Genomic DNA, 27626 nt, shown 5'->3' on the forward strand with positions numbered 1-27626 from the left:
TAGGGGTATCTCTAGGGGTAGGGGTATCTCTAGGGGTAGGGGTATCTCTGGGGGTAAGGGTATCTCTAGGGGTAGGGGTATCACTAGGGGTATCTCTAGGGGTAGGGGTATCTCTAGGGGTATCTCTAGGGGAAGGGGTATCACTAAGGGTAGGGGTATCACTAGGGGTAGGGGTATCACTAGGGGTATCTCTAATGGTAGGGGTATCTCTAGGGGTATCTCGAGGGGTAGGGGTATCACTAGGGGTAGGGGTATCTCTAGGGGTAGGGGTATCACTAGGGGTAGGGGTATCACTAGGGGTAGGGGTATCACTAAGGGTAGGGGTATCTCTAGGGGTAGGGGTATCTCTAGGGGTAGGGGTATCACTAGAGGTAGGGGTATCACTAGGGGTAGGGGTATCTCTAGGGGTAGGGGTATTTCTAGGGGAATCTCTAGGGGTAGGGGTATCACTAGGGGTAGGGGTATCTCTAGGGGTAGGGGTATCTCTAGGGGAAGGGGTATCTCTAGGGGTAGGGGTATCTCTAGGGGTAGGGATATTGCTAGGGGTATCTCTAGGGGTAGGGGTATCTCTAGGGGTATCTCTAGGGGTAGGGATATCGCTAGGGGTAGGGGTATCTCTAGGGGTAGGGGTATCACTAGGGGTAGGGGTATCTCTAGGGGTAGGGGTATCGCTAGGAGTAGGGGTATCTCTAGGGGTAGGGGTATCGCTAGGGGTAGGGGTATCGCTAGTTGTAGGGGTATCTCTAGGGGTAGGGGTATCTCTAGGGGAAGGGGTATCTCTAGGGGTAGGGGTATCTCTAGGGGTATCTCTAGGGGTATCTCTAGGGGTATTTCTAGGGGTATCTCTAGGGGTACGGGTATCACTAGGGGTAGGGGTATCGCTAGGGGTAGGGGTATCTCTAGGGGTAGGGATATCGCTAGGGGTAGGGGTATCTCTAGGGGTAGGGGTATCACTAGGGGTAGGGGTATCTCTAGGGGTAGGGGTATCTCTAGGGGTAGGGGTATCGCTAGGGGTAGGGATATCGCTAGGGGTAGGTGTATCACTAGGGGTAGGGGTATCTAGGGGTAGGGGTATCTCTAGGGGTAGGGGTATCTCTAGGGGTAGGGGTATCACTAGGGGTAGGGGTATCACTAGGGGTATCTAGGGGTAGGAGTATCACTAGGGGTAGGGGTATCTCTAGGGGTAGGGGTATCTCTAGGGGTATCTCTAGGGGTAGGGGTATCACTAGGGGTAGGGGTATCTCTAGGGGCAGGGGTATCTCTAGGGGTATCTCTAGGGGTAGGGGTATCACTAGGGGTAGGGGTATCTCTAGGGGTAGGGGTATTTCTCGGGGAAGGGGTATCTCTAGGGGTAGGGGTATCTCTAGGGGTAGGGGTATCTCTAGGGGTAGGGGTATCACTAGGGGTAGGGGTATCTCTAGGAGTATCACTAGGGGTAGGGGTATCTCTAGGGGTAGGGGTATCTCAACGGGTAGGGGTATCACTAGGGGTAGGGGTATCTCTAGGGGTAGGGGTATCACTAGGGGTAGGGGTATCACTAGGGGTAGGGGTATCACTAAGGGTAGGGGTATCTCTAGGGGTAGGGGTATCTCTAGGGGTAGGGGTATCACTAGGGGTAGGGTTATCTCTAGGGGTAGGGGTATCACTAGGGGTAGGGGTATCACTAGGGGTAGGGGTATCTCTAGGGGTAGGGGTATTTCTAGGGGTATCTCTAGGGGTAGGGGTATCACTAGGGGTAGGGGTATCTCTAGGGGTAGGGGTATCTCTAGGGGAAGGGGTATCTGTAGGGGTAGGGGTATCTTTAGGGGTAGGGATATCGTTAGGGGTATCTCTAGGGGTAGGGGTATCTCTAGGGGTATCTCTAGGGGTAGGGATATCACTAGGGGTAGGGGTATCTCTAGGGGTAGGGGTATCACTAGGGGTAGGGGTATCTCTAGGGGTAGGGGTATCGCTAGGAGTAGGGGTATCTCTAGGGGTAGGGGTATTGCTAGGGGTAGGGGTATCGCTAGTTGTAGGGGTATCTCTAGGGGTAGGGGTATCTCTAGGGGAAGGGGTATCTCTAGGGGTAGGGGTATCTCTAGGGGTATCTCTAGGGGTATCTCTAGGGGTATTTCTAGGGGTATCTCTAGGGGTACGGGTATCACTAGGGGTAGGGGTATCGCTAGGGGTAGGGGTATCTCTAGGGGTAGGGATATCGCTAGGGGTAGGGGTATCTCTAGGGGTAGGGGTATCACTAGGGGTAGGGGTATCTCTAGGGGTAGGGGTATCTCTAGGGGTAGGGTTATCTCTAGGGGTAGGGGTATCTCTAGGGGTAAGGGTATCTCTAGGGGTAGGGGTATCACTAGGGGTATCTCTAGGGGTAGGGGTATCTCTAGGGGTATCTCTAGGGGAAGGGGTATCACTAAGGGTAGGGGTATCACTAGGGGTAGGGGTATCACTAGGGGTAGGGGTATCTCTAATGGTAGGGGTATCTCTAGGGGTATCTCTAGGGGTAGGGGTATCACTAGGGGTAGGGGTATCTCTAGGGGTAGGGGTATCTCTAGGGGTATCTCTAGGGGTAGGGGTATCACTATGGGTAGGGGTATCTCTAGGGGTAGGGGTATCTCTAGGGGAAGGGGTATCTCTAGGGGTAGGGGTATCTCTAGGGGTAGGGGTATCTCTAGGGGTAGGGGTATCTCTAGGGGTAGGGGTATCTCTAGGGGTAAGGGTATCTCTAGGGGTAGGGATATCACTAGGGGTATCTCTAGGGGTAGGAGTATCTCTAGGGGTATCTCTAGGGGTAGGGGTATCACTAGGGGTAGGGGTATCACTTGGGGTAGGAGTATCTAGGGGTAGGGGTATCTCTAGGGGTAGGGGTATCTCTAGGGGTATCTCTAGGGGTAGGGGTATCACTAGGGGTAGGGGTATCTCTAGGGGTAGGGGTATCTCTAGGAGTAGGGGTATCGCTAGGGGTAGGGATATCGCTAGTGGTAGGGGTATCACTAGGGGTAGGGGTATCTAGGGGTAGGGGTATCTCTAGGGGTAGGGGTATCTCTAGGGGTAGGGGTATCACTAGGGGTAGGGGTATCACTAGGGGTAGGGGTATCTAGGGGTAGGAGTATCACTAGGGGTAGGGGTATCTCTAGGGGTAGGGGTATCTCTAGGGGTATCTCTAGGGGTAGGGGTATCACTAGGGGTAGGGGTATCTCTAGGGGCAGGGGTATCTCTAGGGGTATCTCTAGGGGTAGGGGTATCACTAGGGGTAGGGGTATCTCTAGGGGTATTTCTCGGGGAAGGGGTATCTCTAGGGGTAGGGGTATCTCTAGGGGTAGGGGTATCTCTAGGGGTAGGGGTATCACTAGGGGTAGGGGTATCTCTAGGGGTATCACTAGGGGTAGGGGTATCTCTAGGGGTAGGGGTATCTCAACTGGTAGGGGTATCACTAGGGGTAGGGGTATCTCTAGGGGTAGGGGTATCACTAGGTGTAAGGGTATCGCTAGGGGTATCACTAAGGGTAGGGGTATCTCTAGGGGTAGGGGTATCTCTAGGGGTAGGGGTATCACTAGGGGTAGGGTTATCTCTAGGGGTAGGGGTATCACTAGGGGTATCTCTAGGGGTAGGGGTATCTCTAGGGGTAGGGGTATCACTAGGGGTAGGGGTATCTCTAGGGGTAGGGGTATTTCTAGGGGTATCTCTAGGGGTAGGGGTATCACTAGGGGTAGGGGTATCTCTAGGGGTAGGGGTATCTCTAGGGGAAGGGGTATCTCTAGGGGTAGGGATATCTCTAGGGGTAGGGGTATCTCTAGGGGTAGGGGTATCTCTAGGGGTAGGGGTATCTCTAGGGGTAGGGATATCGCTGGGGGTATCTCTAGGGGTAGGGGTATCTCTAGGGGTAGGGGTATCTCTAGGGGTGAGGGTATCTCTAGGGGTAGGGGTATCACTAGGGGTATCTCTAGGGGTAGGAGTATCTCTAGGGGTATCTCTAGGGGTAGGGGTATCACTAGTGGTAGGGGTATCACTTGGGGTAGGAGTATCTAGGGGTAGGGGTATCTCTAGGGGTAGGGGTATCTCTAGGGGTATCTCTAGGGGTAGGGGTATCACTAGGGGTAGGGGTATCTCTAGGGGTAGGGGTATCTCTAGGAGTAGGGGTATCGCTAGGGGTAGGGATATCGCTAGGGGTAGGGGTATCTCTAGGGGTAGGGGTATCACTAGGGGTAGGGGTATCTCTAGGGGTAGGGGTATCTCTAGGGGTAGGGGTATCTCTAGGGGTAGGGGTATCTCTAGGGGTAAGGGTATCTCTAGGGGTAGGGGTATCACTAGGGGTATCTCTAGGGGTAGGAGTATCTCTAGGGGTATCTCTAGGGGTAGGGGTATCACTAGGGGTAGGGGTATCTCTAGGGGTAGGGGTATCTCTAGGAGTAGGGGTATCGCTAGGGGTAGGGATATCGCTAGGGGTAGGGGTATCACTAGGGGTAGGGGTATCTAGGGGTAGGGGTATCTCTAGGGGTAGGGGTATCTCTAGGGGTAGGGGTATCACTAGGGGTAGGGGTATCACTAGGGGTAGGGGTATCTCTAGGGGTAGGGGTATCACTAGGGGTAGGGGTATAACTAGGCGTAGGGGTATCTAGGGGTAGGAGTATCACTAGGGGTAGGGGTATCTCTAGGGGTAGGGGTATCTCTAGGGGTATCTCTAGGGGTAGGGGTATCACTAGGGGTAGGGGTATCTCTAGGGGCAGGGGTATCTCTAGGGGTATCTCTAGGGGTAGGGGTATCACTAGGGGTAGGGGTATCTCTAGGGGTATTTCTCGGGGAAGGGGTATCTCTAGGGGTAGGGGTATCTCTAGGGGTAGGGGTATCTCTAGGGGTAGGGGTATCACTAGGGGTAGGGGTATCTCTAGGGGTATCACTAGGGGTAGGGGTATCTCTAGGGGTAGGGGTATCTCAACTGGTAGGGGTATCACTAGGGGTAGGGGTATCTCTAGGGGTAGGGGTATCACTAGGTGTAGGGGTATCGCTAGGGGTATCACTAAGGGTAGGGGTATCTCTAGGGGTAGGGGTATCTCTAGGGGTAGGGGTATCACTAGGGGTAGGGTTATCTCTAGGGGTAGGGGTATCACTAGGGGTATCTCTAGGGGTAGGGGTATCTCTAGGGGTAGGGGTATCACTAGGGGTAGGGGTATCTCTAGGGGTAGGGGTATTTCTAGGGGTATCTCTAGGGGTAGGGGTATCACTAGGGGTAGGGGTATCTCTAGGGGTAGGGGTATCTCTAGGGGAAGGGGTATCTCTAGGGGTAGGGATATCTCTAGGGGTAGGGGTATCTCTAGGGGTAGGGGTATCTCTAGGGGTAGGGGTATCTCTAGGGGTAGGGATATCGCTGGGGGTATCTCTAGGGGTAGGGGTATCTCTAGGGGTAGGGGTATCTCTAGGGGTGAGGGTATCTCTAGGGGTAGGGGTATCACTAGGGGTATCTCTAGGGGTAGGAGTATCTCTAGGGGTATCTCTAGGGGTAGGGGTATCACTAGTGGTAGGGGTATCACTTGGGGTAGGAGTATCTAGGGGTAGGGGTATCTCTAGGGGTAGGGGTATCTCTAGGGGTATCTCTAGGGGTAGGGGTATCACTAGGGGTAGGGGTATCTCTAGGGGTAGGGGTATCTCTAGGAGTAGGGGTATCGCTAGGGGTAGGGATATCGCTAGGGGTAGGGGTATCTCTAGGGGTAGGGGTATCACTAGGGGTAGGGGTATCTCTAGGGGTAGGGGTATCTCTAGGGGTAGGGGTATCTCTAGGGGTAGGGGTATCTCTAGGGGTAAGGGTATCTCTAGGGGTAGGGGTATCACTAGGGGTATCTCTAGGGGTAGGAGTATCTCTAGGGGTATCTCTAGGGGTAGGGGTATCACTAGGGGTAGGGGTATCTCTAGGGGTAGGGGTATCTTTAGGAGTAGGGGTATCGCTAGGGGTAGGGATATCGCTAGGGGTAGGGGTATCACTAGGGGTAGGGGTATCTAGGGGTAGGGGTATCTCTAGGGGTAGGGGTATCTCTAGGGGTAGGGGTATCACTAGGGGTAGGGGTATCACTAGGGGTATCTAGGAGTAGGAGTATCACTAGGGGTAGGGGTATCTCTAGGGGTAGGGGTATCTCTAGGGGTATCTCTAGGGGTAGGGGTATCACTAGGGGTATCTCTAGGGGCAGGGGTATCTCTAGGGGTATCTCTAGGGGTAGGGGTATCACTAGGGGTAGGGGTATCTCTAGGGGTAGGGGTATTTCTCGGGGAAGGGGTATCTCTAGGGGTAGGGGTATCTCTAGGGGTAGGGGTATCTCTAGGGGTAGGGGTATCACTAGGGGTAGGGGTATCTCTAGGGGTATCACTAGGGGTAGGGGTATCTCTAGGGGTAGGGGTATCTCAACGGGTAGGGGTATCACTAGGGGTAGGGGTATCTCTAGGGGTAGGGGTATCACTAGGGGTAGGGGTATCACTAGGGGTAGGGGTATCACTAAGGGTAGGGGTATCTCTAGGGGTAGGGGTATCTCTAGGGGTAGGGGTATCACTAGGGGTAGGGGTATCACTAGGGGTAGGGGTATCTCTAGGGGTAGGGGTATTTCTAGGGGAATCTCTAGGGGTAGGGGTATCACTAGGGGTAGGGGTATCTCTAGGGGTAGGGGTATCTCTAGGGGAAGGGGTATCTCTAGGGGTAGGGGTATCTCTAGGGGTAGGGATATCGCTAGGGGTATCTCTAGGGGTAGGGGTATCTCTAGGGGTATCTCTAGGGGTAGGGATATCGCTAGGGGTAGGGGTATCTCTAGGGGTAGGGGTATCACTAGGGGTAGGGGTATCTCTAGGGGTAGGGGTATCGCTAGGAGTAGGGGTATCTCTAGGGGTAGGGGTATCGCTAGGGGTAGGGGTATCGCTAGTTGTAGGGGTATCTCTAGGGGTAGGGGTATCTCTAGGGGAAGGGGTATCTCTAGGGGTAGGGGTATCTCTAGGGGTATCTCTAGGGGTATCTCTAGGGGTATTTCTAGGGGTATCTCTAGGGGTACGGGTATCACTAGGGGTAGGGGTATCGCTAGGGGTAGGGGTATCTCTAGGGGTAGGGATATCGCTAGGGGTAGGGGTATCTCTAGGGGTAGGGGTATCACTAGGGGTAGGGGTATCTCTAGGGGTAGGGGTATCTCTAGGGGTAGGGGTATCTCTAGGGGTAGGGGTATCTCTAGGGGTAAGGGTATCTCTAGGGGTAGGGGTATCACTAGGGGTATCTCTAGGGGTAGGGGTATCTCTAGGGGTATCTCTAGGGGAAGGGGTATCACTAAGGGTAGGGGTATCACTAGGGGTAGGGGTATCACTAGGGGTAGGGGTATCTCTAATGGTAGGGGTATCTCTAGGGGTAGGGGTATCACTAGGGGTAGGGGTATCTCTAGGGGTAGGGGTATCTCTAGGGGTATCTCTAGGGGTAGGGGTATCACTAGGGGTAGGGGTATCTCTAGGGGTAGGGGTATCTCTAGGGGAAGGGGTATCTCTAGGGGTAGGGGTATCTCTAGGGGTAGGGGTATCTCTAGGGGTAGGGGTATCTCTAGGGGTAAGGGTATCTCTAGGGGTAGGGGTATCTCTAGGGGTATCTCTAGGGGAAGGGGTATCACTAAGGGTAGGGGTATCACTAGGGGTAGGGGTATCACTAGGGGTAGGGGTATCTCTAATGGTAGGGGTATCTCTAGGGGTATCTCGAGGGGTAGGGGTATCACTAGGGGTAGGGGTATCTCTAGGGGTAGGGGTATCTCTAGGGGTATCTCTAGGGGTAGGGGTATCACTAGGGGTAGGGGTATCTCTAGGGGTAGGGGTATCTCTAGGGGAAGGGGTATCTCTAGGGGTAGGGGTATCTCTAGGGGTAGGGGTATCTCTAGGGGTAGGGGTATCTCTAGGGGTAGGGATATCGCTGGGGGTATCTCTAGGGGTAGGGGTATCTCTAGGGGTAGGGGTATCTCTAGGGGTGAGGGTATCTCTAGGGGTAGGGGTATCACTAGGGGTATCTCTAGGGGTAGGAGTATCTCTAGGGGTATCTCTAGGGGTAGGGGTATCACTAGGGGTAGGGGTATCACTTGGGGTAGGAGTATCTAGGGGTAGGGGTATCTCTAGGGGTAGGGGTATCTCTAGGGGTATCTCTAGGGGTAGGGGTATCACTAGGGGTAGGGGTATCTCTAGGGGTAGGGGTATCTCTAGGAGTAGGGGTATCACTAGGGGTAGGGATATCGCTAGGGGTAGGGGTATCTCTAGGGGTAGGGGTATCACTAGGGGTAGGGGTATCTCTAGGGGTAGGGGTATCTCTAGGGGTAGGGGTATCTCTAGGGGTAGGGGTATCTCTAGGGGTAAGGGTATCTCTAGGGGTAGGGGTATCACTAGGGGTATCTCTAGGGGTAGGAGTATCTCTAGGGGTATCTCTAGGGGTAGGGGTATCACTAGGGGTAGGGGTATCTCTAGGGGTAGGGGTATCTCTAGGAGTAGGGGTATCGCTAGGGGTAGGGATATCGCTAGGGGTAGGGGTATCACTAGGGGTAGGGGTATCTAGGGGTAGGGGTATCTCTAGGGGTAGGGGTATCTCTAGGGGTAGGGGTATCACTAGGGGTAGGGGTATCACTAGGGGTATCTAGGGGTAGGAGTATCACTAGGGGTAGGGGTATCTCTAGGGGTAGGGGTATCTCTAGGGGTATCTCTAGGGGTAGGGGTATCACTAGGGGTAGGGGTATCTCTAGGGGCAGGGGTATCTCTAGGGGTATCTCTAGGGGTAGGGGTATCACTAGGGGTAGGGGTATCTCTAGGGGTAGGGGTATTTCTCGGGGAAGGGGTATCTCTAGGGGTAGGGGTATCTCTAGGGGTAGGGGTATCTCTAGGGGTAGGGGTATCACTAGGGGTAGGGGTATCTCTAGGGGTATCACTAGGGGTAGGGGTATCTCTAGGGGTAGGGGTATCTCAACGGGTAGGGGTATCACTAGGGGTAGGGGTATCTCTAGGGGTAGGGGTATCACTAGGGGTAGGGGTATCACTAGGGGTAGGGGTATCACTAAGGGTAGGGGTATCTCTAGGGGTAGGGGTATCTCTAGGGGTAGGGGTATCACTAGGGGTAGGGTTATCTCTAGGGGTAGGGGTATCACTAGGGGTAGGGGTATCACTAGGGGTAGGGGTATCTCTAGGGGTAGGGGTATTTCTAGGGGTATCTCTAGGGGTAGGGGTATCACTAGGGGTAGGGGTATCTCTAGGGGTAGGGGTATCTCTAGGGGAAGGGGTATCTGTAGGGGTAGGGGTATCTTTAGGGGTAGGGATATCGCTAGGGGTATCTCTAGGGGTAGGGGTATCTCTAGGGGTATCTCTAGGGGTAGGGATATCGCTAGGGGTAGGGGTATCACTAGGGGTAGGGGTATCTCTAGGGGTAGGGGTATCGCTAGGAGTAGGGGTATCTCTAGGGGTAGGGGTATCGCTAGGGGTAGGGGTATCGCTAGTTGTAGGGGTATCTCTAGGGGTAGGGGTATCTCTAGGGGAAGGGGTATCTCTAGGGGTAGGGGTATCTCTAGGGGTATCTCTAGGGGTATCTCTAGGGGTATTTCTAGGGGTATCTCTAGGGGTACGGGTATCACTAGGGGTAGGGGTATCGCTAGGGGTAGGGGTATCTCTAGGGGTAGGGATATCGCTAGGGGTAGGGGTATCTCTAGGGGTAGGGGTATCACTAGGGGTAGGGGTATCTCTAGGGGTAGGGGTATCTCTAGGAGTAGGGTTATCTCTAGGGGTAGGGGTATCTCTAGGGGTAAGGGTATCTCTAGGGGTAGGGGTATCACTAGGGGTATCTCTAGGGGTAGGGGTATCTCTAGGGGTATCTCTAGGGGAAGGGGTATCACTAAGGGTAGGGGTATCACTAGGGGTAGGGGTATCACTAGGGGTAGGGGTATCTCTAATGGTAGGGGTATCTCTAGGGGTATCTCTAGGGGTAGGGGTATCACTAGGGGTAGGGGTATCTCTAGGGGTAGGGGTATCTCTAGGGGTATCTCTAGGGGTAGGGGTATCACTAGGGGTAGCGGTATCTCTAGGGGTAGGGGTATCTCTAGGGGAAGGCGTATCTCTAGGGGTAGGGGTATCTCTAGGGGTAGGGGTATCTCTAGGGGTAGGGGTATCTCTAGGGGTAGGGGTATCTCTAGGGGTAAGGGTATCTCTAGGGGTAGGGGTATCACTAGGGGTATCTCTAGGGGTAGGAGTATCTCTAGGGGTATCTCTAGGGGTAGGGGTATCACTAGGGGTAGGGGTATCACTTGGGGTAGGAGTATCTAGGGGTAGGGGTATCTCTAGGGGTAGGGGTATCTCTAGGGGTATCTCTAGGGGTAGGGGTATCACTAGGGGTAGGGGTATCTCTAGGGGTAGGGGTATCTCTAGGAGTAGGGGTATCGCTAGGGGTAGGGATATCGCTAGTGGTAGGGGTATCACTAGGGGTAGGGGTATCTAGGGGTAGGGGTATCTCTAGGGGTAGGGGTATCTCTAGGGGTAGGGGTATCACTAGGGGTAGGGGTATCACTAGGGGTAGGGGTATCTAGGGGTAGGAGTATCACTAGGGGTAGGGGTATCTCTAGGGGTAGGGGTATCTCTAGGGGTATCTCTAGGGGTAGGGGTATCACTAGGGGTAGGGGTATCTCTAGGGGCAGGGGTATCTCTAGGGGTATCTCTAGGGGTAGGGGTATCACTAGGGGTAGGGGTATCTCTAGGGGTATTTCTCGGGGAAGGGGTATCTCTAGGGGTAGGGGTATCTCTAGGGGTAGGGGTATCTCTAGGGGTAGGGGTATCACTAGGGGTAGGGGTATCTCTAGGGGTATCACTAGGGGTAGGGGTATCTCTAGGGGTAGGGGTATCTCAACTGGTAGGGGTATCACTAGGGGTAGGGGTATCTCTAGGGGTAGGGGTATCACTAGGGGTAGGGGTATCGCTAGGGGTATCACTAAGGGTAGGGGTATCTCTAGGGGTAGGGGTATCTCTAGGGGTAGGGGTATCACTAGGGGTAAGGTTATCTCTAGGGGTAGGGGTATCACTAGGGGTAGGGGTATCTCTAGGGGTAGGGGTATCTCTAGGGGTAGGGGTATCACTAGGGGTAGGGGTATCTCTAGGGGTAGGGGTATTTCTAGGGGTATCTCTAGGGGTAGGGGTATCACTAGGGGTAGGGGTATCTCTAGGGGTAGGGGTATCTCTAGGGGAAGGGGTATCTCTAGGGGTAGGGGTATCTCTAGGGGTAGGGATATCGCTAGGGGTATCTCTAGGGGTAGGGGTATCTCTAGGGGTATCTCTAGGGGTAGGGATATCGCTAGAGGTAGGGGTATCTCTAGGGGTAGGGGTATCACTAGGGGTAGGGGTATCTCTAGGGGTATCTCTAGGGGTAGGGGTATCTCTAGGGGTAGGGGTATCTCTAGGGGTAAGGGTATCTCTAGGGGTAGGGGTATCACTAGGGGTATCTCTAGGGGTAGGAGTATCTCTAGGGGTATCTCTAGGGGTAGGGATATCGCTAGGGGTAGGGGTATCTCTAGGGGTAGGGGTATCACTAGGGGTAGGGGTATCTCTAGGGGTAGGGGTATCTCTAGGGGTAGGGGTATCTCTAGGGGTAGGGGTATCTCTAGGGGTAAGGGTATCTCTAGGGGTAGGGGTATCACTAGGGGTATCTCTAGGGGTAGGAGTATCTCTAGGGGTATCTCTAGGGGTAGGGGTATCACTAGGGGTAGGGGTATCACTTGGGGTAGGAGTATCTAGGGGTAGGGGTATCTCTAGGGGTAGGGGTATCTCTAGGGGTATCTCTAGGGGTAGGGGTATCACTAGGGGTAGGGGTATCTCTAGGGGTAGGGGTATCTCTAGGAGTAGGGGTATCGCTAGGGGTAGGGATATCGCTAGGGGTAGGGGTATCACTAGGGGTAGGGGTATCTAGGGGTAGGGGTATCTCTAGGGGTAGGGGTATCTCTAGGGGTAGGGGTATCACTAGGGGTAGGGGTATCACTAGGGGTAGGGGTATCTAGGGGTAGGAGTATCACTAGGGGTAGGGGTATCTCTAGGGGTAGGGGTATCTCTAGGGGTATCTCTAGGGGTAGGGGTATCACTAGGGGTAGGGGTATCTCTAGGGGTAGGGGTATCACTAGGGGTAGGGGTATCGCTAGGGGTATCACTAAGAGTAGGGGTATCTCTAGGGGTAGGGGTATCTCTAGGGGTAGGGGTATCACTAGGGGTAGGGTTATCTCTAGGGGTAGGGGTATCACTAGGGGTAGGGGTATCTCTAGGGGTAGGGGTATCTCTAGGGGTAGGGGTATCACTAGGGGTAGGGGTATCTCTAGGGGTAGGGGTATTTCTAGGGGTATCTCTAGGGGTAGGGGTATCACTAGGGGTAGGGGTATCTCTAGGGGTAGGGGTATCTCTAGGGGTAGGGGTATCTCTAGGGGTAGGGATATCGCTAGGGGTATCTCTAGGGGTAGGGGTATCTCTAGGGGTATCTCTAGGGGTAGGGATATCGCTAGGGATAGGGGTATCTCTAGGGGTAGGGGTATCACTAGGGGTAGGGGTATCTCTAGGGGTATCTCTAGGGGTAGGGGTATCTCTAGGGGTAGGGGTATCTCTAGGGGTAAGGGTATCTCTAGGGGTAGGGGTATCACTAGGGGTATCTCTAGGGGTAGGAGTATCTCTAGGGGTATCTCTAGGGGTAGGGGTATCACTAGGGGTAGGGGTATCACTTGGGGTAGGAGTATCTAGAGGTAGGGGTATCTCTAGGGTTAGGGGTATCTCTAGGGGTAGGGGTATCTCTAGGAGTAGGGGTATCGCTAAGGGTAGGGATATCGCTAGGGGTAGGGGTATCACTAGGTGTAGGGGTATCTAGGGGTAGGGGTATCTCTAGGGGTAGGGGTATCTCTAGGGGTAGGGGTATCACTAGGGGTATCTCTAGGGGCAGGGGTATCTCTAGGGGTATCTCTAGGGGTAGGGGTATCACTAGGGGTAGGGGTATCTCTAGGGGTAGGGGTATCTCTCGGGGAAGGGGTATCTCTAGGGGTATCTCTAGGGGCAGGGGTATCTCTAGGGGTATCTCTAGGGGTAGGGGTATCACTAGGGGTAGGGGTATCTCTAGGGGTAGGGGTATCTCTCGGGGAAGGGGTATCTCTAGGGGTAGGGGTATCTCTAGGGGTAGGGGTATCACTAGGGGTAGGGGTATCTCTAGGGGTAGGGGTATCACTAGGGGTAGGGGTATCTCTAGGGGTAGGGGTATCTCAACGGGTAGGGGTATCACTAGGGGTAGGGGTATCTCTAGGGGTAGGGGTATCACTAGGGGTAGGGGTATCGCTAGGGGTAGGGGTATCACTAAGGGTAGGGGTATCTCTAGGGGTAGGGGTATCTCTAGGGGTAGGGGTATCTCTAGGGGTAAGGGTATCTCTAGGGGTAGGGGTATCACTAGGGGTATCTCTAGGGGTAGGGGTATCTCTAGGGGTATCTCTAGGGGAAGGGGTATCACTAAGGGTAGGGGTATCACTAGGGGTAGGGGTATCACTAGGGGTATCTCTAATGGTAGGGGTATCTCTAGGGGTATCTCTAGGGGTAGGGGTATCACTAGGGGTAGGGGTATCTCTAGGGGTAGGGGTATCTCTAGGGGTATCTCTAGGGGTAGGGGTATCACTAGGGGTAGGGGTATCTCTAGGGGTAGGGGTATCTCTAGGGGAAGGCGTATCTCTAGGGGTAGGGGTATCTCTAGGGGTAGGGGTATCTCTAGGGGTAGGGGTATCTCTAGGGGTAGGGGTATCTCTAGGGGTAAGGGTATCTCTAGGGGTAGGGGTATCACTAGGGGTATCTCTAGGGGTAGGAGTATCTCTAGGGGTATCTCTAGGGGTAGGGGTATCACTAGGGGTAGGGGTATCACTTGGGGTAGGAGTATCTAGGGGTAGAGGTATCTCTAGGGGTAGGGGTATCTCTAGGGGTATCTCTAGGGGTAGGGGTATCACTAGGGGTAGGGGTATCTCTAGGGGTAGGGGTATCTCTAGGAGTAGGGGTATCGCTAGGGGTAGGGATATCGCTAGTGGTAGGGGTATCACTAGGGGTAGGGGTATCTAGGGGTAGGGGTATCTCTAGGGGTAGGGGTATCTCTAGGGGTAGGGGTATCACTAGGGGTAGGGGTATCACTAGGGGTAGGGGTATCTAGGGGTAGGAGTATCACTAGGGGTAGGGGTATCTCTAGGGGTAGGGGTATCTCTAGGGGTATCTCTAGGGGTAGGGGTATCACTAGGGGTAGGGGTATCTCTAGGGGCAGGGGTATCTCTAGGGGTATCTCTAGGGGTAGGGGTATCACTAGGGGTAGGGGTATCTCTAGGGGTATTTCTCGGGGAAGGGGTATCTCTAGGGGTAGGGGTATCTCTAGGGGTAGGGGTATCTCTAGGGGTATCTCTAGGGGTAGGGGTATCACTAGGGGTAGGGGTATCTCTAGGGGTAGGGGTATCTCTAGGAGTAGGGGTATCGCTAGGGGTAGGGATATCGCTAGGGGTAGGGGTATCACTAGGGGTAGGGGTATCTAGGGGTAGGGGTATCTCTAGGGGTAGGGGTATCTCTAGGGGTAGGGGTATCACTAGGGGTAGGGGTATCACTAGGGGTAGGGGTATCTAGGGGTAGGAGTATCACTAGGGGTAGGGGTATCTCTAGGGGTAGGGGTATCTCTAGGGGTATCTCTAGGGGTAGGGGTATCACTAGGGGTAGGGGTATCTCTAGGGGTAGGGGTATCACTAGGGGTAGGGGTATCGCTAGGGGTATCACTAAGAGTAGGGGTATCTCTAGGGGTAGGGGTATCTCTAGGGGTAGGGGTATCACTAGGGGTAGGGTTATCTCTAGGGGTAGGGGTATCACTAGGGGTAGGGGTATCTCTAGGGGTAGGGGTATCTCTAGGGGTAGGGGTATCACTAGGGGTAGGGGTATCTCTAGGGGTAGGGGTATTTCTAGGGGTATCTCTAGGGGTAGGGGTATCACTAGGGGTAGGGGTATCTCTAGGGGTAGGGGTATCTCTAGGGGAAGGGGTATCTCTAGGGGTAGGGGTATCTCTAGGGGTAGGGATATCGCTAGGGGTATCTCTAGGGGTAGGGGTATCTCTAGGGGTATCTCTAGGGGTAGGGATATCGCTAGGGATAGGGGTATCTCTAGGGGTAGGGGTATCACTAGGGGTAGGGGTATCTCTAGGGGTATCTCTAGGGGTAGGGGTATCTCTAGGGGTAGGGGTATCTCTAGGGGTAAGGGTATCTCTAGGGGTAGGGGTATCACTAGGGGTATCTCTAGGGGTAGGAGTATCTCTAGGGGTATCTCTAGGGGTAGGGGTATCACTAGGGGTAGGGGTATCACTTGGGGTAGGAGTATCTAGAGGTAGGGGTATCTCTAGGGTTAGGGGTATCTCTAGGGGTAGGGGTATCTCTAGGAGTAGGGGTATCGCTAAGGGTAGGGATATCGCTAGGGGTAGGGGTATCACTAGGTGTAGGGGTATCTAGGGGTAGGGGTATCTCTAGGGGTAGGGGTATCTCTAGGGGTAGGGGTATCACTAGGGGTATCTCTAGGGGCAGGGGTATCTCTAGGGGTATCTCTAGGGGTAGGGGTATCACTAGGGGTAGGGGTATCTCTAGGGGTAGGGGTATCTCTCGGGGAAGGGGTATCTCTAGGGGTATCTCTAGGGGCAGGGGTATCTCTAGGGGTATCTCTAGGGGTAGGGGTATCACTAGGGGTAGGGGTATCTCTAGGGGTAGGGGTATCTCTCGGGGAAGGGGTATCTCTAGGGGTAGGGGTATCTCTAGGGGTAGGGGTATCACTAGGGGTAGGGGTATCTCTAGGGGTAGGGGTATCACTAGGGGTAGGGGTATCTCTAGGGGTAGGGGTATCTCAACGGGTAGGGGTATCACTAGGGGTATCTCTAGGGGTAGGGGTATCACTAGGGGTAGGGGTATCGCTAGGGGTAGGGGTATCACTAAGGGTAGGGGTATCTCTAGGGGTAGGGGTATCTCTAGGGGTAGGGGTATCTCTAGGGGTAGGGGTATCACTAGGGGTAGGGGTATCTCTAGGGGCAGGGGTATCTCTAGGGGTATCTCTAGGGGTAGGGGTATCACTAGGGGTAGGGGTATCTCTAGGGGTAGGGGTATCTCTCGGGGAAGGGGTATCTCTAGGGGTAGGGGTATCTCTAGGGGTAGGGGTATCACTAGGGGTATCTCTAGGGGTAGGGGTATCACTAGGGGTAGGGGTATCTCTAGGGGTAGGGGTATCTCAACGGGTAGGGGTATCACTAGGGGTAGGGGTATCTCTAGGGGTAGGGGTATCACTAGGGGTAGGGGTATCGCTAGGGGTAGGGGTATCACTAAGGGTAGGGGTATCTCTAGGGGTAGGGGTATCTCTAGGGGTAGGGGTATCTCTAGGGGTAGGGGTATCACTAGGGGTAGGGGTATCACTAGGGGTAGGGGTATCTCTAGGGGTAGGGGTATCACTAGGGGTAGCGGTATCTCTAGGGGTATCTCTAGGGGTAGGGGTATCACTAGGGGTAGGGGTATCACTAGGGGTAGGGGTATCTCTAGGGGTAAGGGTATCTCTAGGGGTATCTCTAGGGGTAGGGGTCTCACTAGGGGTAGGGGTATCACTAGGGATAGGGGTATCTCTAGGGGTAGGGGTATCACTAGGGGTAGGGGTATCTCTAGGGGTAGGGGTATCTCTCGGGGAAGGGGTATCTCTAGGGGTAGGGGTATCTCTAGGGGTAGGGGTATCACTAGGGGTAGGGGTATCTCTAGGGGTAGGGGTATCACTAGGGGTAGGGGTATCTCTAGGGGTAGGGGTATCTCAACGGGTAGGGGTATCACTAGGGGTAGGGGTATCTCTAGGGGTAGGGGTATCACTAGGGGTAGGGGTATCGCTAGGGGTAGGGGTATCACTAAGGGTAGGGGTATCTCTAGGGGTAGGGGTATCTCTAGGGGTAGGGGTATCTCTAGGGGTAGGGGTATCACTAGGGGTAGGGGTATCTCTAGGGGCAGGGGTATCTCTAGGGGTATCTCTAGGGGTAGGGGTATCACTAGGGGTAGGGGTATCTCTAGGGGTAGGGGTATCTCTCGGGGAAGGGGTATCTCTAGGGGTAGGGGTATCTCTAGGGGTAGGGGTATCTCTAGGGGTATCTCTAGGGGTAGGGGTATCACTAGGGGTAGGGGTATCTCTAGGGGTAGGGGTATCTCAACGGGTAGGGGTATCACTAGGGGTAGGGGTATCTCTAGGGGTAGGGGTATCACTAGGGGTAGGGGTATCGCTAGGGGTAGGGGTATCACTAAGGGTAGGGGTATCTCTAGGGGTAGGGGTATCTCTAGGGGTAGGGGTATCTCTAGGGGTAGGGGTATCACTAGGGGTAGGGGTATCACTAGGGGTAGGGGTATCTCTAGGGGTAGGGGTATCACTAGGGGTAGCGGTATCTCTAGGGGTATCTCTAGGGGTAGGGGTATCACTAGGGGTAGGGGTATCACTAGGGGTAGGGGTATCTCTAGGGGTAAGGGTATCTCTAGGGGTATCTCTAGGGGTAGGGGTCTCACTAGGGGTAGGGGTATCACTAGGGATAGGGGTATCTCTAGGGGTAGGGGTATCACTAGGGGTATCTCTTGGGGTAGGGGTATCTCTAGGGGTAGGGGTATCTCAACGGGTAGGGGTATCTCTAGGGGTAGGGGTATCACTAGGGGTAGGGGTATCACTAGGGGTAGGGGTATCTCTAGGGGTAGGGGTATCACTAGGGGTAGGGGTATCTCTAGGGGTAGGGGTATCTCTAGCGGTAAGGGTATCTCTAGGGGTATCTCTAGGGGTAGGGGTGTCTCTAGGGCTAGGGGTATCTCTAGGGGTAGGGGTATCACTAGGGGTAGGAGTATCTCTAGGGGTAGGGGTATCACTAGGGGTCGGGGTATCTCTAGGGGTAGGGGTATCTCAACGGGTAGGGGTATCTCTAGGGGTAGGGGTATCACTAGGGGTAGGGGTATCTCAACGGGTAGGGGTATCTCTAGGGGTAGGGGTATCACTAGGGGTATCTCTAAGGGTAGGGGTATCTCTAGGGGTAGGGGTATCTCTAGGGGTAGGGGTATCTCTAGGGATATCTCTAGGGGTATCACTAGGGGTAGAGTTAATGTTACAGGGGAGGGTGAGGTATGGGTTGTTGTTGTTGCTGTTTGTTGTTGCTTGTTGTTGTATGTTGCTGTTTGATGTTGTTGTTTATTGTTGCTGTATGTTGTTGCATGTTGATGTATGTTGCTGTTTATTGTTGCTGTATGTTGTTGCTGTATGTTGTTTCTGTATGTTCTGGTTGTTGTTGTTGCTGTATGTTGTTGGTTGCTGTTGTTGCTGTTGTATGTTGCTGTTGCTGTATGTTGCTGTGTATGTTGTTGTTGCTGCTGTATGTTGTTGCTGTTGCTGTATGTTGCTGTTGCTGTATGTTGTTGTTATATGTTGTTGTTGCTGTTGCTGTATGTTATTGTATGTTGTTGTTGCTGTTGCTGTATGTTGTTGTATGTTGTTGTTGTATGTTGCTGTATGTTGTTGCTGCTGTATGTTGCCGTGGCTCCTTACCTGGTGTGGGCGTGCCAGGTCGACGCTCGCGTTCTCTCTCCACTTGATGGCTCCCACCATGCGCTCGTAGTCCACCATGGCCTGCTCTGCACCCTGTGAGAACCTGCAACCACCACAGACAAAGACGCCCCTCAACAGTCTAAACTCCTTCAAACGAATTGTTCATTTTTAACAGGTGCATGGCCCTGGCCGGGAATCGAACTCGGGTGGCCGGGGTCCGTAGTTTCGTAGCACAGCGCGCTTCACCTTTGCGCCTTGCCCACCTCGCCCTGTCTCACATGCAGTTTGAACACTTTACGGTATAACGAAACTTCAACTATAAACTGATTTTGATTTAAAGCTTTCGTGACTGCAGTGATTCATAGTCTTGGTTCTTTCGGTAAAGTCACCACGTAGAAGGGAAACAATAAAATAATAAAATATATATATAAAACAATAAAAAAATTCTCACGACGTTTCGACCATAACACAAACGGTCGTCATCAGGTGTGAAGAAAAACCAACGGCAAGGAACATTTGAAAGAAGTGGCGGTTCGCATTTTCTCACACAAGCGTCGTGAGAATTTGTTATTGTTTTATATATATTTTTTATTATTTTATTAATTTCCCTTCAAACGTGACTTTACCGAAAGAGCCAAGAATATCAACTGATTGTTTATTCTAGCAGGTGCAAGGCCCCACTGAGCTGAGTAGCTCTTGCTCGGAGGCGACCCTGGCCCTCACGGACGATAGGCCAACGGAGTGGGCTTATCGTCATCGCCATCACGTTGAAATTTACATCGGCCAAACACACCCCGAACGCGCGACGTCCATTCCTAATGTATGAAGTTCGCCTTTGTGGTGCTGGTGGTGGTCGTGGTGGTGGTGCTGGTGGAGGTCGCGGTGGTGGTGGTGATGCTGGTGGTGGTGATGCTGGTGGTGCTGATGCTGGTCGCGAAGGTTGCAGCGATGATGGTGGTGGATGTCGTGGTGGTGACGGTGGTGGTAGTGGCGGTGGTGATGGTGGAGGTGGTGGTGGTGGAGGTGGTGATGGTGGTGGTGGTGGTGGAGGTCGTGGTGCGTCGTCCCCACGTGTCCAGGAGGTCGTGCAGCAGGGAGTCGTCCACAGGGAGATGGAGCGACTTGCACACGGAGCGTGCCTCCCGTACACACAGCCACCCCGACCTGGAGACAAAGACAAAGATCCCCGGTGTAGCCTCAACAGACTGTTGGGGCAAGTGCTGTTAGCGAGTAGCACCAATGAAGGCCGGCACGGCACACGAGGGGGTGGGTGGCCAGCACCACGCCCGGCCGCCTTTGTCTCCCCAGTGGCGATGTTTACTACACACCACACCAGGTACTCGTTTAAGTCTGAGTGGGCCTAGGGGAGGCCCAGGACCGGTTCAGATAATCGCCACTGGTGTTCTTGGTCGTGAGCCGGGAATCGAACTCCGGCCCCCGGATTCGTAGCACAGCGCGCTAACCGCTACACCGCCGTTCTCCACACGCACCACCATCAACCATCGCCATCCACCATCACCATCCACCATCACACGCAGCCACCCCGACCTGGAGATGCACACACGCGCACGCTCCACCATCAACCATCACCATCCACCATCACCATCCACCATCACACACAGCCACCCCGACCTGGAGATGCACACACGCGCACGCTCCACCATCAACCATCACCATCCACCATCACACACAGCCACCCCGACCTGGAGATGCACACACGCGCACGCTCCACCATCAACCATCCACCATCACACACAGCCACGTGCACACGCTCCACCATCCACCACCATCATCATCCATCACCATCCATCGCCACCCTCCATCACGCCCTCCCGCCACCACGCTCCACAGATATCCCCGCCACCACCATCCTCCTCCTGTCACCGTCACCGCCGCCATCCTCCCTCCCATCGCCGGCTCACCGCGCGGCGTCTCGCTGAGCAAATTCCTCGAGGAGCACCGGGAACTCCTCGAACCGTCGAGCCCGGAGCAGCTTCCTGCACGCCGCTCCCACCTCGTCCTCCCTCTTCCTCCTCATCCTCTTCATCCTCGCCGTCATCATCGCGCCCTCCTCCTCCTCCTCTACGTCACCCTTCTTCTCCTCCTCATCGTCGTCGTCCTCCCGGTCCACGTGGAACCTCCTGGCCAGGGTGATGAGGCCGTGGTCGCTGAGGCTCTGCGGCCCGCACGCCATGCGCACCAGCGCCCTGATACGCGCGCGGCACAGCAGCAGTGACGACAACATCGTCGTCGTCGTCGTCAGCGTCGTCACCGTCGTCACCGTCAACATCGTCGTCACCGTCACCACGACAACATCGTCGTCGTCATCGTCGTCATTGTCGTCATCGTTGTCACCGTCGACATCGTAAGCATCGTCATAGGCGTCATCGTAGGCATCATCATCGTCGTCATCGCCATCGTCATAATTGTAGGCAGCGTCATCATCGTCGTCGCCATCGTCAGCGTCATCATCGTCGTCGTTGTCGGCATCGTCGCCACCGTCACCATCGTCGTCACCGTCACCATCGTCGTCACCGTCACCACCATCGTCGTCGTCGTCGGCATCGTCATCATCGTTGTAGGCATCGTCGCCACCGTCACCATCGTCGGCACCGTCACCACCATCATCGTTGTAGGCAGCGTCGCCACCATCACCATCATCGCCATCGTCGTCGCCATCGTCGTCACCATCGTCGTCACCGTCACCACCATCATCGTCGTCGCCATCGTCATCACCGTTGTAGGCAGCGTCGCCACCATCACCATCATCGCCATCGTCGTCACCATCACCATCGTCGTCACCATCACCATCGTCGCCAACGTCACCATCACCATCGTCGTCACCGTCACCACCATCGTCGTCGTCGTCGGCATCGTCATCATCGTTGTAGGCAGCGTCGCCACCGTCACCATCGTCACCATCATCGCCATCATCACCATCGTCATCACCGTCACCACCATCGTCGTCGGCATCGTCAACATCATCAACCCAACCTCCCCTCCCTCCCCCGCACCTGAACTGTGCCCAGGGCAAGGCCCCTGTGCCCAGTGCGTCGGCCTCGACGCAGGCCGCCCTGAAGGCCCTGGGACCCTCGCCGGCCCCCAGGGACGCCCGTAGCTTCTCCACGGCCAGAGAGGCGTCGGCCTCGGCGAACTGGCGAGGGGAGGTATGGCGAGACGGGAGGTATGGCGAGACGGGAGGTATGGCGAGACGGGAGGTATGGCGAGACGGGAGGTATGGCGAGACGGGAGTCGAGGAGGAGCGGTGATTACGTGACGCGCGCCGGCGGCACGGGCAAACACTCGCCGTCATCATCGCCGCCATCGTCACCGGAAACCATCGTAACCGAAACCATCACCACCATCATCACCACCACCACCACCACCAAAATCGTCGCTATAACCACCACCATCATCAACACCACCATCACCACTATAATCACCACCATCATCACCATCACCACTATAACCACCACCACCATCACCACCATAACCACCACCATCATCACCATCACCACCATAACCACCACCACCATCACCACCATAACCACCATCACCAACCTTCACCATAACCACCACCATCACCAACATAACCACCACCACCATCACCACCATAACCACCATCACCAACCTTCACCATAACCACCACCATAACCACCACCATCACCAACATAACCACCACCATCATCACCACTATAACCACCATCATCACCACTATAACCACCATCATCAACACCACCATCACCACTATAACCACCACCATCACCATCACCACCATCACCACCATAACCACCATCACCACCATAACCACCATCACCAACCTTCACCATAACCACCACCATCACCACCACTATAACCACCATCATCACCGCTATAACCACCACAACCATCATCACCACTATAACGACCACTATAACCACCACCATCATCAACACCACCATCACCACTATAACCATCACCACCATCATCACCATCACCACCATAACCACCATCACCACCATAACCACCATCACCAACCTTCACCATAACCACCACCACAACCACCACCATCACCAACATAACCACCACCATCATCACCACTATAACCACCATCATCACCACTATAAACACCACCATCATCAACACCACCATCACCACTAGAACTACCACCACCATCACCACTATAATTACTATCATCACCACTATAACCATCACCACCATCATCACCACCATAACCACCATCACCACCATAACCACCACCATCACCACTATAACCACCATCATCACCACCACCACCACCATAACCACCATCACCACCATAACCACCACCATCATCACCACTATAACCACCACCATCATCACCACTATAACCACCACCACCATCATCACCACTATAACCACCACCATCATCACCACTATAACCACCACCACCATCACCACTATAACCACCACCACCATCACCACTATAACCACCACCATCACCATAATCACCACTATAACCACCACCACCACCATCACCACTATAACCACCATCACCACTATAACCACCTCACCACTATAACCACCATCATCACTATAACCACCACCACCATCATCACCACTATAACCACCACCATCACCACTATAACCACCACCACCTCACCACTATAACCACCACCATCATCACCACTATAACCACCACCACCATCATCACCACTATAACCACCACCATCATCACCACTATAACCACCACCACCATCACCACTATAACCACCATCATCACCACTATAACCACCACCATCATCACCACTATAACCACCATCACCATCATCACCACTATAACCACCACCACCATCACCACTATAACCACCACCATCACCATAATCACCACTATAACCACCACCACCACCACCATCACCACTATAACCACCATCACCACTATAACCACCACCACCTCACCACTATAACCACCATCATCACTATAACCACCACCACCATCATCACCACTATAACCACCACCATCACCACTATAACCACCACCACCATCACCACTATAACCACCACCATCATCACCACTATAACCACCACCATCATCACCACTATAACCACCACCATCATCACCACTATAACCACCACCACCATCACCACTATAACCACCACCTCACCACTATAACCACCACCACCATCACCACTATAACCACCACCTCACCACTATAACCACCACCACCACCATCACCACTATAACCACCACCTCACCACTATAACCACCACCACCATCACCACTATAACCACCACCATCATCGTCCTGTCCATGGGCGGCACGTCACCTTGTCGCGGTGCGTGTCACCACCACGTCTCCGTGTCATCTCAACACAACACCACCTTGTCGCCTCATCATCTCGTCACCACCTCGTCATAATCGTTTCGTCGTCCTCACCTCGTCGTCGTCACCTCGTCGCCGTGCGCCTCATCTCCACGTCACCGTGTTATCTCGTCATCTCGACACATCACCACCTCGTCGCATCATCATTATCATCATCTCGTCACCAGCACCAGCACCTCGTCGCGGTGCGTCTCCATGTAGCGCAGGGTGTAGCGGTCGGCCCCGGTGAGACGCAGGGGGCGGCCGTGCAGGGCGACGACGGCCCCCACGTGGAGGTCCGGCGCCAGGAACCGCGCCGGCGCCGCCGTTCCGAACCGCGGCTGGCCGGGCTTCTCAACCGCACCGCGCTCCAGAAACCTCCCGGCCACCACGCCTGGGACCAGGCCACGCGGCAGCGGCAACGCCGGCACGGGGGTGAGCCGGTGGTGGTGGACGTGGTGGCGGTGGTGGTGGTGGACGTGGTGGTGTTGGTGGTGTTGGCGGTGGAGGTGGTGGTGGCAGTGGTGGACGTGGTGGTGTTGGCGGTGGAGGTGGTGGTGGTGGTGTTGGTGGTGGTGGACGTGGTGGTGGACGTGGTGGTGGTGGTGTTGGCGGTGGAGGTGGTGGTGGCAGTGGTGGAAGTGGTGGTGCTGGTGGACGTGGTGGTGGTGGTGGTGTTGGCGGTGGAGGTGGTGGTGGAGGTGGTGGTGGACGTGGTGGTGGACGTGGTGGTGGTGGTGGTGGTGTTGGCGGTGGAGGTGGTGGTGGCGGTGGTGGAAGTGGTGGTATTGGTGGTGGTGGACGTGGTGTCGGAGGTGCTGTTGGAGGTGGTGGTGTATACCAAACGAGGTAGTCAACACACCACTGTGATGATGATGATGATAGAGCGAGAGAGAGAGAGACACGCAAACTCCACATATACAGCAGGCATCAGGGTCAGAATCAAACCCATGACCTCCTGTAGACCAGGCGAGGTAATCAACATCTCCTAGCCACCGTGATGATGATGATGATGAGAGAGAGAGACACGCAGACTTCAAATATGCAGCAGCAGGCGTCGGGGCCAGGATTAAACCCACAACCTCCTGTATACCAGGCGAGGTAATCAACATCTCCTAGTCACCGTGATGATGGCAGAGATCGAACCCACGACCTCCGGTATACCAGGCGAGGTAGTTAACATCTCCTAGCCACCGTGATGATGATGAGAGATAGAGAGAGACACGCAGACTTCAAATATACAGCAGCAGGCGTCAGGGTCGGGATTAAACCCACGACCTCCTGTATATGAGGCGAGGTAATCAACATCTCCTAGCCACCGTGATGATGGCAGAGATCGAACCCACGACCTCCTGTCTACCAGGCGAGGTAGTCAACATCTCCTAGCCACCGTGATGATGGCAGAGATCGAACCCACGACCTCCTGTCTACCAGGCGAGGTAGTCAACATCTCCTAGCCACCGTGTGCGGGGTGGTCCTTTGTGTCCGCCGGCCCCTTGCCTGAGTTCCGTTGCTCCTGCTCGAACACCGAGATGGTGTCGTCCTCCAGGAAGTAGGAGACCACGAACCTCCGGCCCTCGTCCAGGGGGTTTCCCGACTTCATCTCGGCCGTGAAGCGCAGCACGTGCCCGTCCAGGCCCTGCCTGCCGCCACCACACAAAGGCAAAGACCATCCCCCGCCCCCCCCTCAGTGTAGCCTTCACGGACTTTTGGGGCAAGTGTATGCGTGTGTGTGCGTGTGGAGCGGTGCTGCTGTGGTATGTATGTTGAACGTCTTTCGAACTGTACGTAGCGCTGTGGTTGGCGCACTGCACTGAGAAGCCGACGACCCGAGTTCGATTCAAACGCACGACCGCCAACACCAGTGACGATTATCTGAACCGGTGCTGAGCTTCCCCTAGGTCGACTCAGCCTAAAATGATGAGTACCTGGTGTGGTGTGTGCAAAGCATTATTACTGGGGAGACAAAGGCGGCCGGGCGTGGTGCTGGCCACCCACCCCCTCGTGTGCTGTGCCGGCCTTCACAGGTGCTGCTCCTCGCTAACAGCACTTGCCCCTACAGCCTGTTGAAGGCTATACGGGGGGATCTTTTGTCTTAGAAACTAAACATTTTTTATTTATTTTACCAGGTGAGGCCCACTGAGCTATGTCACTCTTTTTCCAGAAGCGACCTGGCCACAACTGATAGCTCAACGAAGTGGCTCATCATCGTTTGGAAATCTATAGCATCCAAATAATTTGAAAGCACGTCGATTCTAAATGTGGAGGCAAAAACTGGAGGTAACCCGGGATCGAACCCACGACCTTCTGCAGACCAAGCGAGGTAGTCAACATCTTCTAGCCACCGTGATGATAGAGATCGAACCCACGACCTCCTGTAGACCAGGCGAGGTAGTCAACATCTCCTAGCCACCGTGAGGATGACAGAGATCGAACCCACGACCTCATGTAGACCAGGCGAGGTAGTCAACATCTCCTAGCCACCGTGATGATGACAGATATCGAACCCACGACCTCCTGTATACCAGGCGAGATAGTCAACATCTCCTAGCCACCGTGATGATAGAGATCGAACCCACGACCTCCTGAAGACCAGGCGAGGTAGTCACCATCTCCTACCCACGGTGATGATGACAGAGATCGAACACACGACCTCCTGTAGACCAGGCGAGGTAGTTAACATCTCCTAGCCACCGTGATGATGACAGAGATCGAACCCACGACCTCCTGTAGACCAGGCGAGGTAGTCACCATCTCCTAGCCACCGTGATGATGACAGAGATCGAACCCACAACCTCCTGTAGACCAGGCGAGGTAGTTAACATCTCCTAGCCACCGTGATGATGACAGAGATCGAACCCACGACCTCCTGTAGACCAGGCGAGATAGTCAACATCTCCTAGCCACCGTGATGATAGAGATCGAACCCACGACCTCCTGAATACCAGGCGAGGTAGTCACCATCTCCTACTCACGGTGATGATGACAGAGATCGAACCCACGACCTCCTGTGGACCAGGCGATGTAGTCACCATCTCCTAGCCACCGTGATGATTATGATAGAGATCGAACCCACGACCTCCTGTGGACCAGGCGATGTAGTCACCATCTCCTAGCCACCGTGATGATTATGATAGAGATCGAACCCACGACCTCCTGTGGACCAGGCGAAGTAGTCACCATCTCCTAGCCACCGTGATGACAGAGATCGAACCCACGACCTCCTGTGGACAAGGCGAGGTAGTCACCATCTCCTACCCACGGTGATGATGACAGAGATCGAACCCACGACCTCCTGTGGACCAGGCGAGGTAGTCAACATCTCCTAGCCACCGTGATGACAGAGATCGAATCCACGACCTCCTGTGGACCAGGCGAGGTAGTCAACATCTCCTAGCCACCGTGATGATGACAGAGATCGAACACACGACCTCCTGTGGACCAGGCGAGGTAGTCACCATCCCCTAGCCACCGTGATGATTATGATAGAGATCGAACCCACGACCTCCTGTAGACCAGGCGAGGTAGTCAACATCTCCTACCCAACGTGATGATGACAGAGATCGAACCCACGACCTCCTGTGTACCAGGCGAGGTAGTCAACATCTCCTACCTACGGTGATGATGACAGAGATCGAACCCACGACCTCCTGTGGACCAGGCGATGTAGTCACCATCTCCTAGCCACCGTGATGATTATGATAGAGATCAAACCCACGACCTCCTGTGGACCAGGCGAGTTAGTCAC

The 27626-nt window shown here is 54.5% G+C and overlaps 1 protein-coding gene across 1 annotated transcript in view; it reads right to left on the reverse strand.

Annotated features, from left to right (window-relative positions):
- Window positions 1-27626, reverse strand: part of EFHC2 (EF-hand domain containing 2) — a 43057-nt gene that overhangs the window by 1180 nt on the left and 14251 nt on the right. Inside the window, exons 10-15 of the mRNA XM_076054119.1 lie at window positions 25379-25521; window positions 24076-24272; window positions 21573-21712; window positions 20481-20765; window positions 19630-19722; window positions 18559-18661 (exon numbers count right to left, since the gene is read on the reverse strand). Coding sequence (XP_075910234.1) covers window positions 18559-18661; window positions 19630-19722; window positions 20481-20765; window positions 21573-21712; window positions 24076-24272; window positions 25379-25521 — 961 coding nt within the window. The remainder of the gene's footprint in view (window positions 1-18558; window positions 18662-19629; window positions 19723-20480; window positions 20766-21572; window positions 21713-24075; window positions 24273-25378; window positions 25522-27626) is intronic.

This window comes from Petromyzon marinus, chromosome 64 (assembly GCF_048934315.1).
Source record: "Petromyzon marinus isolate PM22_M1 ecotype Great Lakes invasive population chromosome 64, UKy_Petmar_22M1.pri1.0, whole genome shotgun sequence".
In the NCBI taxonomy this organism is placed as follows: domain Eukaryota; kingdom Metazoa; phylum Chordata; class Hyperoartia; order Petromyzontiformes; family Petromyzontidae; genus Petromyzon; species Petromyzon marinus.